The sequence below is a fragment of the Hippocampus guttulatus genome, chromosome 10 (genome assembly GCF_054856545.1).
Source record: "Hippocampus guttulatus isolate MCC_2025c chromosome 10, RoL_Hgut_1.0, whole genome shotgun sequence".
Taxonomy (NCBI): domain Eukaryota; kingdom Metazoa; phylum Chordata; class Actinopteri; order Syngnathiformes; family Syngnathidae; genus Hippocampus; species Hippocampus guttulatus.
The window spans coordinates 8,602,511-8,621,069 of record NC_141270.1 but is presented as its reverse complement, the minus strand read 5'-3'; the positions used below and the strand labels follow the sequence as shown (position 1 = coordinate 8,621,069).

Here is an 18,559-nt window from a genome sequence, read left to right as displayed (position 1 = left end):
TTTCGATTATGTCCAACTTGTATTTTTTGATATAGTTACTCAAAGGTTTTCAGTTAGAGCAACTCAATTGTTCTATGTTACTTATAAATGTTAGTTTTCAAAACTTAATTTATGAAGTTAGCAGAACAAGCCCTAAGTCTTAGAAATAAGTACACAAACACCATTTTAGGTTAAGCAAACCCAAATTTGTATTTGTGTTGTAACTGTGTTGGTGCACTATTACACAGTACATCCATATTATACTTCTAAAATTGCACTCAGTGTGTACATGAATTTATTAGCATATTTGCACACGTAATCAAAAATGTTGTATATTTATCTGCTGGTCGGGTCAATATTTGAAACTATTTTATTATCTTTATTCCTCTACAATGTGTATTATCACTATTATGCATACATGGTATGCAGATGTGTTACACACTGAACGTATGGATTGTACTTCATTATTATATTGAAATATATCACCATCAATATTATACATGCCACTCTGCCCTCGTTGCACAGAAGTTACTGTGGCATAATTAGATTGTATGTATTACTTGTACCCACATGCAAAATGTTCTAACTTGAATTTGAACATTTTCTGTTCAATGGCTTCGACTTGGTCAGGTCACTGTGCTCTAAATATTTAAATAAATTTTAAAAATGCATTTACATCAAATGCCCGTGCTAATGTGGCTGCAACATTTAAAGAAGGTTTGGTGAAACAAATACTTGATGTTTCCGACTGCAGATTGCAGGTGTTCCAATTGGTCCTCGGCAGATAGGAGGCGGGGCTTTGGATAAACAGGGGTTCATGGTTAAATCCTGCTGGTTTGACTTAATCTCATGTGAATACAGTTTCACCCAGGAAGATCTTTAGGCTAGTTCCAGAAACATTTAGCAGATAACATCAGTACACTAGGGAATGTAAACATTTACAGTGAAACCTCAAGACCTCTACACTTAACTATATTACCGCCCCTATGGGGACGTCACATCCATCACAAGGCAAGCAAACCATCGCTGCGGCCTCTCCTATTTCTCCAACAGATGACTCCTTTCCACACAATTTGAAGCGATATAATCAAGACTCTTTCTTGTCCGTGCCATCAAGACAAATCACAGTTGTATGAACAAACAGGTGAATATCATGAAACAACCTTTCTGCATCTCCAGCTTTTGCTGTTCAACCGATTGAAAGAATTCAGACTCACCAAGGCAGAACAAAAGTAAACACACGGATGTCTAGGTTGTGTTTGTCTGAGGGGTCAAATGGGACAACAAGTCTCCAAAAGCTCCAAAGTACTCTTCAAAGCAAGCAGAAATGACCAATCGAAATGTTTGAATGGGGAGGGATTAGCTCAGAAGGCTGAATATGAAACGGTCACCCGTTTGAAGGGACTGACTGATAAACTGGCAATTCAGACCCCATTTCCTGTCATGTACTCCCACATTCTGTGCCTCAATTGAATTGACTTTTTAAAAAATTCTTTGAAAAGGTGTGATGGCATGACTAGCCACAAGCCACATTTTGCTCTAACAATGAAAAAAAAAAGGTTTGGAAGGTTGCCTGGGACTCCTAGTTATAAAAGGGACCCCATCAGGAAATGTGTTTCTGCCATGCACCTGAAAAAAAGAAATGACAATAAATGAACCCTGACTTAATTTGATTCTAAGACCATTCATTAATCTGACCACTTTTGGTTTTTTAAGGTATCAGGGCATACCTACCAAGTTAGAGGGATCAGGCAGCAACCGTCAAACCACCTCAGACTTGAAAAAGTGTCCAAAATTGGACCCCTGGTAGCCTGTTGTGGATTTGTGAAAGACCTGAACCCCCATGGAGCCAAATTTGACTTGAGGACAACAAATGGCAGAAGATGGATTCCAACATAAGTGGGATTTTAATACTTGGGTCCGCACTCGGGGCTATGGTATTTGGAAATGTTTTAGCATTTTAAGTGGGAAAAGACCCCGTGACAGCAAAGATAGGCCACTCCAAACTTGCAAATTTATGTCATATTTGTGGTCTTTCGGGCCTTTGATTTATAGTTTTATCCACTCTCCTGGCCCTCATGTCTACACAGCGGTGCTTGAAAAATGGAGCCTGAGGAATTGAGGATTTTTGTCATTTTTGGGCTCCGACCAGAGCTTCAGATGTGGGTTTAGAGGTATTCCTAACTCTCTTTGCTGACTGAGTAGAACAGAATCACAACCCCCCCTGGAAGTTCGACATTGAAACACAATTGTGCTGAATACCTGAAAAAAATGTTTGAACATTTGAAGGAAGACTATGCCTGACAGAAAAATGTCCCTAGCAAAGGTTTGTGTTACATGTATGAACTGCTTTTCTTTTTTTTAAATCTTCAGGGTATAGAGACAAAATGGGAGTCAATAAGGGTGCAAAGGTGTCATCAGAGCAGTTAGAAGTGACAAGAACTGGAAGGCACAGCAGCTCAGCTAATTTGACAGAGGACAGCTTCCTTTTCAAGATCAAGTTCTAAAGGGCACGGAGGTCTGTTTCCTCTTCAGTGTCCCTGACTGCACCTGTGTTGCACACACACGCACACACACTGCACTTGGCACACGAGCGTGGACGTACACAGGAGCTGCGTGCTGGATCTTAAATTCCAGTCTTGAAGTGTTCCAATGAAGATTTAATGACCTTGCGCACATTTTCAAAGAGAAAAGAAGCATGGGTGTGAGTGGGAGAGAAAGTGGGGGACACCTGCCTTCCTCCAGAACATTGGTGCAATGTTACACACGCTCCCAAGGGTTCACACTCCTGGAGGCTAATATTACAGAAATGTGTGATTTGGGGGGGGGGGGGGGGGGGGGATCATCTTTTGATGAAACTGGAGAACACTTTGGACATAACTTTTCTTTTTAAATAAAACGGCACAGTATAGGTCAAGGAGGCCAGTCAAGGAAGAACCGAAACAGAGGAAGAGATTCATATTCTAAAATTGCCTTAGTGTGTGTGTGTGTGTGTGTTTGTGTGAGTGAAAATTTGAACACGTCCACAGGTGCTCGCTCTCAGGGATTTTGAGGGGAGGGTTGAATTTCCAAAACACAGGCTCATAAGCGTCCACAAGGGAGTGTGTGCAAGTCCATCTGACAGCCCTTTGTCAACACTTGGGACTTTTTCAATGAAGATACTGTACATAAATGTGTGTGTGTGTGCGCGCGTTTCAACGAAAAAAAATGCATGGCTTTAGATTACATGAGATACCAGGCTGCATTGGAAATTTGACAAGGTATTTGTCAAAATCTTCTTAAACTGTGTATTGCGCAGTAAATATAATTACATACCAGCTACACTGAGGACTTAAAAGAAGCCTTCAGCCTCAGGAAATATCGCTCAGGCTGAACCGCCTCCAAAGAGGCCTCAGCATTCATTTCTAACCAAGTCTGGTTGACGCTCTGGCATACAAAGGACAACTTGATCAATGACATGAGCTAGCACCATATTTTTACCCAGCGTGACATCACAGTAATTGGTATTTTCCTCAATACCTGACAATTTATATTCTATGATAATCTAAAATAATTGTCATGGCCAATTTGAAGTCTGTCTTGTATGACTGCATAGTTCCCTTCATCCCTCGACATTGTGTACTTGCTGAGTTTCACTTTGTTTCTTTGTACTGAAGACATACTTCATCATGCACCATTTGCCAAATTCCACAGCTTTGTCTTGTTCATTGTTTTTTTTTTTTCTTTATGCATGTGTAGTTTCAGTCTTCGGGTGAAAGTGCACCTGCACTAGTGAAGACTAAACAACTTTACCAGTCAAACTAAAACGAAACATCACTTTGATGTTCCACAGGAATCTTTCTATATCACACTAGTACAGTTTCAATGCATGCTTGTTTTACCATAGAGCTAAAGCATTAAGAAAAAAATAGCAACCAAAATGATTTGGGATGATTTATGAGCACTGTCCACAGCTCACAATTTATTATTTCATGATGAGTGCAATTCAGAATCAGTTAGAATGACAGCTTCCTGTGGGTATGAGAGCAACATTTTCCACCATTGCTTATTAAGCTGACGCTTGATTTTTGGGGCGCGGCCTATTCAATTCCGTGTAACCTGTACCTTCAAAGAAGAGGACATTAACACACACAGTAGTAGCAGTGACAGAAACTAAGATCAGTCTCAGAACAGCCGCCTGCGAGACAAGGCAATAATGGTGAATAGCTGACAAATACGAGGGGGTGCCAATGGAAGCGCCACAAAGCAAATTGTGCCAATAGGCGATGGATCACATTTTTATGTGGGAGAAATTGAAAATAAATTAAATATAAGCTTGAGATTTATGTAAAGTCTTGCTATGGATAAAAAAAAAAAACAGAGGGCGGGCAAATAAGGGGGTGGGGGGACACAAATCAATCTAATTTCCTCAAAATATTTCAATGCAGATTTGGTTATCATTTAAATGACTGCTTGCAGGATTCCAGTTTCCCCCATAATTTTGAACTGTAAATTTGAAGAATCAATTACAGTACACATTCATGTGACTGCAAATCCTCTGAACACCAAATTTGAAATATTGGATGTGTTAAAAAAAAAAAAAAAAGAAGCTGATCCCATAACAAGGTTATTAAAATAACACTACTGCCCTCCTCTGGTGACAACCCGTGGCCTCTACTTGAACAATTCGAATACTGACATTTCTTTCATCTGGCAACATAAACCATAATGTGCGTAATCAGCAAACGGCATTTTAAAAACTCTTTCCGGAAAGGCCTGTCTGGCCAATGGGACAGTGGAGATGGGTCTTGGGGTGATTTCAGGTGCTGTGCGTTATAAGCTGTCTTCACCTCGCGCCTTCTACATCTCCGCCTCCATCTGCTGCGCTCGCCTCTTGTCGTGCTGGTGCTTGGTGAGTCCGTACTTGAAGAACTCGTACACAGACCAGCTGATGGCCGTGGAGGGCATCTGGTAGATGACTCTTGCTTGCACTCCCTTGAAGTAGCCCCGCAGGCCGCCCAGCCTGTAAACCGTCCGGAAGGCGTGGGCCAGACCCGTGATATGTCTGTGGGCTCCTTGGTTGGCCGAGAGGGAGCTGAGGGCGAGCGACTCTTGAGTGTTGAGGAGGGTCTTGCACACGTCCAGCGGTGTGGTGGCAGCGGCGGCCAGGGCCCCGGCCAGGGCCCCGGACAGCATGTGGGATGAGGGGTTGTATTGTCTTTGGGGGTTGAGCAGCTCCTGCAGGTATTCGTAAGTCATGAAGTGGAGCGCTTGGAAGGGTACGTTCATAGTCAGCTGGGTGGTGTAGCTGCGGTAGAATGCGCGGGGGCCTTCCTTCTGCCACACGGCGCGTATACAGTCCAACGCGCCGCGGTATGGTGAGTTATACATCTGCATGCGCTGCTTCACAACTAGGGAGGACCACAAGGATGTCCGGGGGTGCAGAGCGTTGCGGGAGGCAGTTGAAGACCGGGGGGGGGGGGGGGGGGGGGCAAAAGAAAATGAAGAGAGAAGTCAATAACCTACAGAAAAGTCACTAGTTTCTGTCGGCATGTGTTCTCAAGAATGTTTGTTTTTCTTCCACAGGCGCTTCTAATTCCCTCACTTCAAAATTTCTGCAGTAGTGGAGCGCTCCCAAATTTTCCATGGCGAAAACTAATCGGCGCTACTGAAAATGTAAAACACTCTTTTACTCACAGTAGTCTCCACTACTTTCACATGTTGCAAACAGTGCAACGAATCTGTTAAAGAGTGAGGGAATACGCAATTTAACACACACTATTTGGGATCTTAATAGGGCTGAAGAATTTTGAAGAACAAATCAAATTGCAATTTAATATCTGATTATCCTTTCAAGGCCCTCTTTCGCTGATTACATTTTTTTTAACAAACAAATCTTTATCAGCATTTTTTAACAATTGATCCCACCCCCACAACTGTTCCTTGATGTGATAAATCATCAAATGATATCACAGAATTTTGAGGTTTTGCTCATAGAAGAATGACATGCAAGTTTTAAAAACAAACAAGTCCTGTACCTTCTGATGGGTTCATGGCTGCATCGTGAAGCAGCGTGGCCACACATCCGGCTGCTCCTGCAATTAACACGACTCAGACATTAAAATGATCTCAACTAACTGGGGAGCATTCACAAGGCTTACTGACTGCTGGAAAGAAATTCGAAAATATCAGTCGGGAACCTTCGCTAATTAACAAACAGCATTGTTTTGCATGACTCAGCAAGTTGTCTGGTCATGAGTGACATCTAGTGGACAACAGTGTTCATTGATACTACTCGGAGGAAAAAAAATAGAAGTGAAGAGTTATTTGGAGGGGAGAAAGAGGACTTACCCAGCCTCCCAATACTCTGGAAAGAGGGGAGAGAGACAATAGGGAACACATAGAAAAAGTAACGATAGCATTCAGTATAAGGATCTCCACGCACGGGAATTGAGTCAAATCTAGCTGGAATTTAGCGACTGACAACTGTTGCAATGAAAATGTTTTGTCCAATCAGATGCTAGCGTGTTATTGAATGTACTATTGAGCCTAGATCGCAAAGGGACTTGGGTATAAAACATCAGTATAGTTATGTAACATCATATAACACGGCCCATTTGTAAAATCGTTAAGTTTTTTGGTACCATTAGCCAAATGGCTGTTAGCGCCGGGGTGGATCACATCACTCAGAGTCTTTTTGAGTTTCTCATAGCTGGCAAAGTACAGGGCATGGGCAGGCCCCGCCCCGATGGCGGTTACGTTCAGGCCTCTCATTGGCCGCCACGCTCCCTCCGTTGCCACGATACGACGGAGGGCATCCATCACGTTCCGGTAACGGGCGGCCGGGTCGGGCTGGAGGCTCTGCATTCTTGTCTGGCGAGGAATCAAAATGGGGCAAAGTCAACAATCGCAAAGCAATGAAAGAGCCTCGTGAGCAAATAATGGTTGGAATAGGGCGTGTGGAGCGTGTCGGTATACATGCATTATTGAATAGAAGGAAGCGCGAAGTTACAAGATCCAAGGTCACAAGGACACAGAGTATATCCTGCCTGTGTTCCCATTGACCCGAGATCGCAACTTTCTTTGTGTCCGCAAATGTAAACAGCGATAAATTAATCTATGACCGAGTCAATCATGCACTCCCGAGTATAAAATATAAAAGTTGCAAATGGGAAACGAGCAGTGACATAATCCCCCTAACGGCAGCGTTCCGGCTGAACGGACAATCTTCTAACTGACCTCTGGTCTGTGTACACATGCACGGGGCTTGGGCAAAGAATAAACACGGCCTCGTGAGACCTTGTGTCATCAGGAATGCAGGGCTAACCGAGCTAGGCAACGCTGCACACATTGGCACAGTGAGTGAGACATGTGGCGTGTTCTCGGTTTACAGTGGATCCCAAATGGCGAGCAATGAACTTGTTTGTTTAAGAATATCAGGGGTCAATGACCTTTTCAAAACCTAGAGCTACTTGGGCACTGATTAATGCAAAGGGATAACACACTTCTAAACTCACAACTTTTCTCAAATTACCTTGAATCATCTTATTAATAATTTGTGATATTACTCCATGACAAGACACTAATCGTTCTCCCAATTTCTCACAATGATTATCAACAATGATTTAACATGTTAGAAAATAGGAAAATATCAATAAGAAGCGGTTTAATTCTATCTCTCCGCTCACTTCCTAGAAAATCACAATGTCCCATCTATTGGTGGGCCACCATTTGTACAACAGGCTCACAAGCTACTCATGTGGTCCATTAGGGGCTAACTGGCGCCCGTGGGCGCCATGCTGGTGATCCCTGTCATGTGTCATAGGAAGGCATGCTCGATTACCACCAGACTTCATGTCTAATTTGATTATTTTATATTTATGGCCTGGGTAATGTTTTCCATACAAATTTTCTCTGTAATTATCAGTTCACGGCTACTTTAGCGTCTTCCGACGGCAAAGCAGGATGACACTTTACAATGTAGATTAATGCTGAGTGTAAAAATAACAAACAAGTTTTTAAAGGCAAGTTAATTAAATATTCATGAATTGTCAAGGAAGGAGCCTGATTTCGAGCAATACAAGGTGAGGTTCCAAAAAACACAAGGTGTTCACAAAATTTAAAAAAAGGTTCAACATTTACTGCAAGTACCTGGTTCAGACGGATTTGTATGAAGCCCCCTTCTAAGTCAGGAATATGAATCAAATGAAAAATTATGAATGTGTTAACTGAACAAATGTGACACTGTATTATATTGTGAGAGGAGTTGAGGAGAATCGAACTCCTCTTTTACCTTTCACTCATTATGACAAACACTGGTCATGTCTAAAAACGTTATGACTGACAGATACATAGATATATCTATCTTTCTGTCTGAATCTAGCTAGGTAGCACCTCAAAAAGGACAACAATAAACATGAGCGCCGACTCAGTCCGCGCAGGCTGCGCGAGAAGACTACAGGTGTTCAAGACGTGGATGAAGGGTGGGCGTGTGAGCTACTTTTCAGTGTGACACAGGCAGCTGGATGTCCAAAGCTTATTTTGTGTCATCTCTCCAATGCAATGATCAAGAGCAACTGACTGACCTTGAGGTCACAAGGTCTGGACTCCCCCACCAATATAACAAACACTGCGATTGCAAAAGTGTCCTCAGTGTGCAAATGGGAATAAAAGACTGCCCTATAACCCTGCTGTGTTGGTTGACAGAGTTTAACACTCATTTATCCTGAGTGTGTGACAAGTACAAGTGAAATGTTACAGGCTGTTCTAAGAAATGTAATATTTGTGTTTTATCTACTGGATAAATGATGAACATGTAATCATTCAGTACTTGCCAAACTTAAGGTGTGCTACATGATACCACTTACAGACACTGGCACAGTTGCCACTTACTGTATAAGATGATAAATAACAATTATAACCACTGACCTCGTATTCAAGAGATGAACTTAGAATACCATTGAAGCTGGAGCCATTGTTAAAAAATATTTCACTCGCCTTGATGACACGGAACTTTTGAATGATAGCATTTAATTTTTTACTTATGCTTCTGTGTATCTATATGTTGTTTTGTTTACATTGTCTATCCTATTCGTCTATTCCTTGGACGTAATGTGCAAATAAAGCTGGTTGATTGATTGGTAGCTCAGTGGCTCAGGCATCTCTGGCAAACCAACTGTTGACTCGTGTTAAGCAACTTTTTCAAAATTCCGTTTCCCTCCAAATAAACGCGTAAACATTGGTTACGAAACAGGCTAATCGAGGTTTTTAATTGAATTTCGAGCAAATGAGACGCCTAATGGGGGACTCTGTTGAAAAGCTGGCTAATATGAAAAGGTACCTAACGAGCTAACGTTGGGTAACTGGTTCAGATTAGCATGCGTTACCTAGGAGAAGCTAACCGCTGACCTTGTGCTCAGATCTGACGCGGGTTTGGGTTAGCATGGGAGGCTAACGAGCTATGCTAACGGCAACGGAATTCAATCAACATGCATTGCGCAGAAATAGGCTAAGTTGTGTAACTGGTTATCTACCACCGAGCTTGGCTACCTTGACACAATCGATGGGGAACATGAGGCAGTGCTCCATGATCCCGGCCACGGCTCCGGCCAACATGTGCGTGCTCGTTGAGGCTCCCTGTGGCAAGCCCTCGTAGTCTGGTTCAGTGTCATCTCTTTGATCCTGTGCATTGCGGGTGAAGTCAACAGTCTGTAGTTCCGTCTCGCCTCCAATCCTCGGCGACAGGCTACCCACGATACTTTCCGATACTCCCAAGAACCTGCCCCCCAGCCATCGAACTTCTGCCCCGGCTGATGCGCCAGCAACCCCGGGATCGTTGCCTGCAGACTCCGCTGTCATCCGACGCCTCCTTACAAATCCATCCGCTTCCATGAGAAACCGAGCGACTGGAGGAAGAGGGCTGTTCGGGTACGCACAAATGTCTTAAAATGTAGAACTCGGCTCCGAAGTTTTGCATTCCCTTAGGTGGGTTTGGCAGCTCCTTGCACCGCTACAGCATTCCCACCTGCGTCGTTACTTCCCAGCCGCAGCCAAGCAAGGCCGCGGAAGGACGAAAGCACACGGAAACACGCCACAGCCCGAAGGATGAGGATGATTGGCTCTGAGAGGCATGTTCTCCGTGCGCTATTGGTTGAAAGACCCATCATTCAAAATTGTCAGCGCAAGGCCCCCAGGTTAAGTAATGGTTTGTGAACGTCTGTTTGGATGTTTTGCCTTGTTTGTCATTGGTCTGTGCGTTTCTACCCATGCGTTTATCCACTTTACATGTCGTTTTGTTGTATTGGTATGCTGAAAAAATGTTAAAAGTTAATGAACCATCAAACAATGGTTTTTTCGCAGTCGATGTGACGTACCATTGTCAGATCAAAATTGGGAGCGTTTGCGTGCTTAAAAACAGTCAGTCTGGAAGACAGACCGACAGACACTTTATTCATCCCTTAGAAGTTCTCATTTAAATGTGAGTTCCACCAATGCAATTTACTGATGTCCTGGCCATCTCTTCTTGAGGCAGACGCCCATTACATGAAGATAAGATATTTATATGTATTTACGTCCTTTGTTAGTTTATAGTCACCCAGGCTGGTCTTTGTCAAGCTGTCAGCATAGACTGTGTGATTCAAGTTCAGTGTTTATTTAGTTGGTTGCTCTTCCTTGTTTTCACTTTAGTATTCTGCTTGTTCAAAGTCTTGGCAGGATGCTTGTTTGTTCGACCTGCTTCCCATTATTTTGCTTCAGTCATTTACAGGGAAACACAACATCACTGGTGGTAATTTAAATGTGACTTGAAATGGACGTGACACTTCTTATCATGAAGCAGTAGAATCCTTGGGCTAATCAGTGAAGAAAAGTGATCTACTTTTAAAATGATATATACATGGCAGGGGATTTGAATTCAGGCTCTGACTTTCCTGTGTGGAGTTTACATATGAATTTGGGTGAATTTGTTTGTGTCAAACAATGACTGTCCTAGGCCATTATTTTGAGAAAGTGATGATATAATGAAGTGTATTTCATTTATTTTATTCTGTGAAATAAAGTGCTCTTTCATTATCAGAGTAGTCTTTTGCTGATTTGAATGATTACGGCTTCATATAACTCTATGATATAATTAAGAATACTTCAAGATGTCAGTCCATTGACTGCAGGCCATCTGTTTCTCAGCCTGGAGGGAAAGAAGTTCTTCTTCCTCCCCAGCAAAGAATGCTTTTGTGTTTTGTTGTGGTACTGTAATAATAACATAATTTAATTTTCTTCCTTAATGCCTGAGAGAGCCTGAGCAGCCTGGAGTGTTGAATTTCTGCCGACAAAGGGGAATGAAGTGTTAATTTCTGCTTACAAGAACAAAAACTCCCGCTTGTGATCTTGTTACGGACGATTGAGCGTCGTCCGCAGACGTTCCTTAAAAGAAAACCGAAGCGTTCAGCCTGTCAGGATCATTTCTCTTGCCTGCCCTAATACACCAAGGGAGAAGGGTGGTGGCTCGGGGGAGAAATCCTAGAACGCCCCCAAGACCTCATTTTACTCCCTCAGCCAACAGAATGCACCATCTAAGCAACCAAGAAGAATTATTTTACACTTATGTAAGCAAAATTCCCCATTATGAGGAATAGATTACATGGTAATGTGCTGTTGTTTGGGTCTCAAGTAAAACTATTCCTTCCTCATACCCTTGTGATCTTCTCCCTGTGGACTGATGATAATGATGATGATGATGATGATCTATGGCTTTTCACCCAGGCCAATCTTCAGCAGGAGTAATGTCTAAAGAGCTCCTCTCATCACTCTCATGACAATTAACCAGGTCAAGTACAGCACAAGAGAAGTCCAAAATACAAACCTTCTCTTTCAGTGCCATGAGCAAGCATCGTACATTCCAGCATTATGTAATCTGCTCTCAATAATAGCGCTGTTACCTCTGAATGTTTGTGGCAACGCATCTTCTGTCGCTGCATTGATATGATTGTATCGTATTTATTGATGATGTGACTGCCGACAAAAGCAGTGGGAGGAGTTCTGAATTGTTTTAGGCAATATCTGCTCATAATCAGCAGAATGTTTCAGAATTCATGGGACGGCGCTTCACATTACATATGGACAATGATCCGTAGCCGACTGCGAAAACATCCAGTGTTTTGTTTTAAGCCAAGAAGTGCAAATCTATGCAATGGCCAAGTCAATCTTCTGCCCTGAATCTGAATGAGCATGCTTTTCACTTAATGAAGAAAAAACTCAAGGGAAAATGCCCCAAAGTTATCTGTATTATTTAGCCTCATATAACTGAGAATCATACGGTAATGTGCTCATATCATTATGATATTTTGCCAGTGTTCATGATAGTAAAGGTGATTGTAAGATAACCAATATAGAAAAATCTTCAATCCACCACATCTATTTGAATATTATAAATGAAGAACGGAAAGCATGTAAAAACAGACTTTTGAGCCAAATGCTAAAATCACTACACAATACTCCGGTTTCCTCCCACATTCCAAAAACACGCATGACAGGCTGATTGAACAGTTCAAATTGTCCCTAGGTATGAGTTTGAGCGCGAATGGTTTTTCGTTTCTGTGTGCCCTGCGATTGGCTGGCAACCAGTTCATGGTGTCCCCCGGCTACTGCCCGAAGACAGCTGCGATAGGCTCCAGCACCCCCCGCGACCCTAGTGAGGATTAAGCGATTCGAAATGAATGAATGTATATCTACAGTCTATAGAGGGTGTCATACTGTCCCACAATCCCTGGTCAAGCATATTTCAGCAACGGTTTCAACTCAACTTTGGTGATGTTTTGACTCCCTGCATGGAACAACTGCGTCCTCAAGTGGTCAAAGTGGACAACAACAAGCAACACACACACACACACACACACACACGCACGCACGCACGCACGCACACACACACGCGCGCGCGCGCACACATACTAAACTTTGTTTTGATTATTAATATTCTAACACAATATTCAGCATTGATTTCTGCATGTGATTAAAATTAACTTAATGATGTGTCACTTGATAACGAATAGAATGGGGAATTTTTGAACCGTGTCCAGTGTGGCTCGATTTGTGTACAAAACAGTATGTACTCTTTTTCTAGTGGGCGAACTTGTGGGCGGGACCTGGGATTCTCGACTCTCGCAATGGCTGCTGCCTCAACGTGGGCTCGTCGTGGAAGGAGATTCGCAACCGTGTTGGGCTCTGTGGTGAAATGCAAAGCCTACACACATACCGGATTCAAATCACACTATGATGCCCTGGTCATTGGTGGAGGTGAGGTCTGAGGAATTTTGGTTTTGTTGGGCTTTGCAACATTTAATGCAACGTTTTTATACAAATCTACAGCAAATTCAATGCACGACTAGTCATTTCTTTTGCAACATTGTCTTGTGGAAAACAAGCTCTTTGTTTAATGTATGAATGTGTGAACGCTGTGCAAAGTTAAGCTCCAACTTCACTAGTGTGGGCCACTTTAACTTTGGGCTGAATTGAAATGGATTGGAAAACAACTTGTGGAGCTTTATTTTATAAACTCGCGATGGTATATGCTAACTTAATTCTGTTTTTCTTTTTTTTTTCTTTATGTCACAGGACACAATGGACTGGTGTCAGTGAGTTTACATTTTCCCCTTAACACTATTGTGGCCCTTGTAATTCAGGGTCAAAGGTACTATTTGTGTGTGTGTGTGTGTGTGTGTGTGTGTGTGTGTGTGTGTGTGTGTGTGTGTGTGTGTGGGTGTGTCTCTACACGTAAGGCTGCCTACCTTCAAAAGGGAGGTTTACAGACAGCAGTGCTGGAGCGCAGGCACGTGCTGGGAGGTGCAGCAGTGACAGAAGAGATCTTTCCCGGTAAGACGCCTCCGTCATCTGTACAGAGGATCCTCGGCTGCATTCTGGATTGTGTAGTGTCCAGTAAGCATACGTTTGGGCTGCGTGAAATACCACTTTTGTGCATTGCAGGTTTCCACTTCTCCAGGTGCTCCTATCTGCTGAGTTTATTACGGCCGCACATTCATGCAGACTTGGAGCTGAAGGTAAACGACGCAGGCTTAAGAAATCAAGCGATACTGTATTTTATTGAACGACCCGGTGTGTCTTGGATTCTCAGAAACATGGGCTGAAAGTGTATATGAGGGATCCAAATGCTTTCACCCCCATGTTGGAGGAAGGGTTAAGAGGTGGCCCACCAAGATCACTTACACTAGGCTCGGATCTTGCTGAGAACCAGAAGGAGATTGGGAAATTTTCCCAGAAAGATGCAAAGGTGATTCAAGCATTATGAAGAATGCATGCTTTGTTTTATTTCCATACCCTACTGCATATGAATCAGCTTGAAACTTCTTTGTAACCAGGCTTTTTCAGACTTTGTTTTGCACCTTGAGAAGCTAGCAGGCGCTATCCACCCACTTCTGGATGCCCCTCCTGTTGACATTCCGGGTGTCACAACTGGCTCATTGAAGAGGAGGCTGGCTGCTGCTAAAACACTGAAGCCTGTTGTCAAATGCGGTGTGTGGCATCCCTTGGAAATCCTTTTAAACATAGATGTCACAAAAATGAGTCACCGTTTTGTGTGTGTTTGTGTGCGCGTGTGTGTTTTAAACTATTCTAGGGTTGAAATTAGGTCGAAACATTCCAGAGTTCTACGAAATCATAACAGCGCCAATCAGTAAGGTTTGTCATGATTTATTTAGCTGAATATTTACTGCTGCCTGTCGGTGGCGTCATAACGCAGCTCATGTTTTCTCGTGCTAGATCCTTAATCGATGGTTTGAGTCTGAGCCCCTGAAAGCTACTCTGGCTACGGATGGTGTGATTGGAGCCATGACCAGTCCCAGCAATCCTGGCAGTGGGTGAGACAACATACTGTATTAACGAAATGGACACGCCCCAAAAGTTGGACAGTTTAGAGATGAGGACAAGTGTGGTCGATTAAGGAATGGCAAGATGGTCCTATTTTACTTGTTTGGGTTTCCTTTGGCTCTTCTTATAAACAGTGTATGATCCAGTCGAGCCACTCTGAAAGGAATTTCACATGTAGTGTACATGTTGTAGGTATGTGCTCTTACATCACGTGATGGGAGAGTTGGAGAAGGCGAAAGGTGCCTGGGGTTACGTTGAAGGCGGCATGGGAGGCGTGTCTAAGGCTTTAGCCAACGCCGCCCGATCTTACGGCGCAGACATATTCACAGAAAAGGTAACCTTTAATGACAGAAAGGCATTCGCCACTCATGCCAATGTGTCACGACTGCATAATTATCTCCAAGTGTGATCTTTACTTGCAGGATGTAGAACATGTTCTTGTTGACTCGGATGGTGCTGCCAGGGGAGTTGTGCTGAAGGATGGCACAGAGATTCACAGTAGAATTGTACTTTCAAATGCGACCCCTTATGTCACGTTCAAGAACCTCATGCCACAGGTTGAAAAAAAGATATTAAAAATTAGCAATAATAATGTCTGCACAAGATGAGGTTTTTTTTCAATTTCCTGTTTTTAAAAAAAAATTTCTATAGGGTGCCCTCTCTGCAGAGTTCTTGAAAGCTGTCGATCAGATCGATTATACCTCACCTGTCACCAAGATCAATGGTAAATAATATTTGCGCCTTTTAAAATGCAACTGTCAAATCGACTGTAAATTTAAAAAAAAAATCAAATAGTGTACCGTGGTTGTGTTACATATGGGTAGAATATAGCAGCATTATTTACACAGCAACGAACCATATTTGGAAATATTAGCCACAGTGGATGCCATTCACCATAAGCAATAGAAAGCATTCAATTTTCTGCACTTTGCCATTCGCTGAGAAAAGTAATAATAAAATGGAAATATTTCCCTTCGAAAAATTGACTGCATTGATATATTGCAATAAATAAAAATAACATTTTCATAATGTATCACTTTTGCCCAAATATTGAGTTTTCAATTATTGAAACAGACAAATGAAGGCAATGTCACATTGCTTGCTAATTCAACAGAGGCTTCATTCCATGCCATGTCAGCCCTTGCTGGCTCCACACGGTTTTAAGAGTGACTTTTCCTTTTTCTTTTTTCACCCCCACACCCCTCTTCCACCTTGTTATTAATAGTGGCAGTGGACAAGCTGCCAAATTTTCTGGCAGCTCCCACACCAGACAATAAACCAGGACCTCACCATCAGTGCTCCATTCACATCAACTGTGAGAGTGTCGACATACTGGAGGCGGCCTATACGGAAGCCATGAATGGACGTCCCTCAACAAGGCAACCTGTCTCATTATTTCACCAACACCCTGAAATGACACATGCCAAGCAGTCAAATCAGTTTTTCTTGTGTTTTGTCCTTAGGCCTATGATCGAGATGACCATCCCGTCTGTATTGGACCCCACATTGGCGCCCCCTGGCAGTCATGTGGTGTCAATGTTCACACAGTTCACCCCCTTCCACATCGAGGGCAGAGAGTGGACTGAAAAGGACAGAGAGGCCTTTGCAGATAATGGTTCGAAGTACTGGCAAAAAATTCACCACACAAATCAAAGTAGTGTCTGTCATATACAGTATATACAGTATGTCACTCAATTTCCTCAAATTGTCCTCACTTAACTGCCAAGGTTTGATGAAATTATTCACATCAGTCATTAGTTTGAAGTTTATTTCGGAAAAAGGGAGTAAAATGAATTTGTTTGTTATATGTATGAAGTTTGTGAGTGACAGATTGATTAGAGAGTTGGCTCCATTAGTTGTAATTCGGTCTGCCACTGTTACCACTGTCATTTTCGAATACGCCCTACATATGTATTGTTCCTGTCACGCATAGTAATATTATTTGAACTGGAACCTGTTTTATTTTAATCTTATTAAATTCTTAAAATGCATCTATGTTTGTTTCATTCAGTATTTGACTGGGTGGAGAAATACGCCCCTGGATTTAAACAGTCTGTGGTGGGCAGGGACATCCTAACCCCGCCTGACCTGGAGCGTATTTTTGGGCTCACCGGAGGGGTAAACACTTGTGATTTGTTTGACACGAGCAACTGTTCAAACACGCCAATGTAGTTAAATGTCATTCGACTCTGCAGTAATGTAAGTGACGGGTGTTTGCATTGAGTCAGAATATTTGCTCCTTTACTGTACTCACAAGGTTGATACTGTTGATTTTATGCCAAAAGCAAAGAAAATCTCGTCTCTGCTTGACAGAATATCTTTCATGGATCGATGTCACTGGACCAGCTGTACCTAGCGCGACCATTGCCCTCACTCTCAGACTACCGTACACCAATTAAAGGCCTATATCTTTGTGGCAGTGGCAGTCATCCAGGTTTGCTTAGAACACTCAAGTGACTGCTGTCAGATTCCAAAAATATACACGCAACTTTTTTTTTTTTTTTTTTTAGGTGGAGGTGTGATGGGGTCTCCTGGCTGGAATGCTGCACTGACTGCCATGGCTGACCTGAAACGCCACTGACAAACTATTACAATGTGCAGTAAAAACACTCCAGACACTCCTATCTGATTAGATGCTATGCCATGCACACTTTGTCATACAAAGCTAAATCATTAACACGTAGTTTGCACGACTGACAAGACGCCTCGCTAATAGTGAAAATCCACGTATGATTGACGGCCATCATAATTGCATGCAACTACATTGCATTTTTTTAACACCAAAAGTTCTTAACATCAGCTGGTATATACTGCCAATGTGTTTATCATTAAAATTGAGATTTGCCCCACCCTCCCTCAAAAAAAAACAAAACTGTGAATAGGTGAATCTGCGGGTGCCAAACTGTGAGTATCCAGGGATCCATTGCAATTTTAATTGTGTATTAATGCTACTGGACACTAGTGGGGAAAAAAGTGTGATCATTTCATGTGGGATAGTGTAATATTGCCACACACAAATAAACATGTTTTCAAAATGTCATATGAATGTACTCTATGTATGTAATGCATGCTCAATACTGTAAACTGAAAACTAGTTCCAACATCATTTCTCATCATTGACAAAACATGTGCGTCTGTTGCGTTTTTAATGTGAAATCAAGTAAATAAAGCTGAATTGAATTTTACTAGCACTTGTCCTTATTACATGTAAAACATGGAGGCAGCAAATATTCAGGTTGGTTACATGCCAGGCGGATTTTTTTTTCTGAGTGGTTCAGCTTGCCTGACCACTTGTTGCCAGGCAGATTTAATAGTGCTTAATCTTTATTTACCAAGAGGTCATTTCCCCCAGTTTTTTGCAAGTGAGTTAAAACTAACTGGACAAACTATGACACACACTTTGCAATAGAAGAGAGAGGCTGTTCCAGGGTCTTCAAGTAGAATCATTCAAGGTTCCACCGAGAGTTGATCTCAGATCTCTGGATTCAAAGCCCAGAGTGCTGTCCATCGCACCATGGAAACCATGAGGTTTGTCCTGTGTCAACTTGTGTCCTCTTCCTGATGTACACGAAAGCTGGATGAACTGTAAAATTCAGTTTGAAAGGTAAAAGCACCCCTGCGACCCTTGTGAGGATAAAGCGGATCAGAAAATGGATGGATGGATGGATGGAGGTAAAAGCACACCACCTTAATATACTGTTTACAATTCACATTTCCATTTGAAGTG

The 18,559-nt window shown here is 42.5% G+C and overlaps 2 protein-coding genes across 2 annotated transcripts; one reads left to right on the top strand and one right to left on the bottom strand.

The window, feature by feature from the left end:
- Window positions 1-3,899: 3,899 nt before the first annotated feature.
- Window positions 3,900-10,039, bottom strand: slc25a28 (solute carrier family 25 member 28). Its single transcript, XM_086122411.1, has 4 exons — window positions 9,508-10,039; window positions 6,603-6,831; window positions 5,997-6,053; window positions 3,900-5,369 (listed from the first exon to the last, which is right to left on the bottom strand). The coding sequence occupies exons 1-4, from the start codon at window positions 9,847-9,849 to the stop codon at window positions 4,819-4,821; spliced, it is 1,179 nt and encodes a 392-aa protein (XP_085978537.1). The 5' UTR covers window positions 9,850-10,039; the 3' UTR covers window positions 3,900-4,818.
- A 3,037-nt stretch (window positions 10,040-13,076) lies between these two features.
- Window positions 13,077-18,017, top strand: pyroxd2 (pyridine nucleotide-disulphide oxidoreductase domain 2). Its single transcript, XM_086122825.1, has 16 exons — window positions 13,077-13,245; window positions 13,564-13,583; window positions 13,728-13,821; window positions 13,933-14,006; window positions 14,081-14,236; window positions 14,325-14,478; window positions 14,582-14,643; window positions 14,725-14,822; window positions 15,025-15,166; window positions 15,255-15,389; window positions 15,484-15,556; window positions 16,058-16,211; window positions 16,296-16,447; window positions 16,844-16,950; window positions 17,146-17,266; window positions 17,343-18,017. Exons 1-16 carry the CDS (start codon window positions 13,116-13,118, stop codon window positions 17,411-17,413), a joined length of 1,743 nt encoding a protein of 580 aa, XP_085978951.1. The 5' UTR covers window positions 13,077-13,115; the 3' UTR covers window positions 17,414-18,017.
- Window positions 18,018-18,559: the final 542 nt, after the last annotated feature.

Coding starts and splice junctions, on each gene's coding strand:
- slc25a28 (XM_086122411.1), bottom strand. CDS start 9,849: ATGGAAGCGGATGGATTTGTAAGGAGGCGTCGGATGACAGCGGAGTCT. Junction 6,832..9,507: donor TCCCCATCGATTGTGTCAAG/GTAGCCAAGCTC, acceptor ATTCCTCGCCAG/ACAAGAATGCAGAGCCTCCA. Junction 5,370..5,996: donor AGCCATGAACCCATCAGAAG/GTACAGGACTTG, acceptor GGTCCTCCCTAG/TTGTGAAGCAGCGCATGCAG.
- pyroxd2 (XM_086122825.1), top strand. CDS start 13,116: ATGGCTGCTGCCTCAACGTGGGCTCGTCGTGGAAGGAGATTCGCAACC. Junction 13,584..13,727: donor GACACAATGGACTGGTGTCA/GTGAGTTTACAT, acceptor TCTACACGTAAG/GCTGCCTACCTTCAAAAGGG. Junction 17,267..17,342: donor TGGCAGTGGCAGTCATCCAG/GTTTGCTTAGAA, acceptor TTTTTTTTTTAG/GTGGAGGTGTGATGGGGTCT.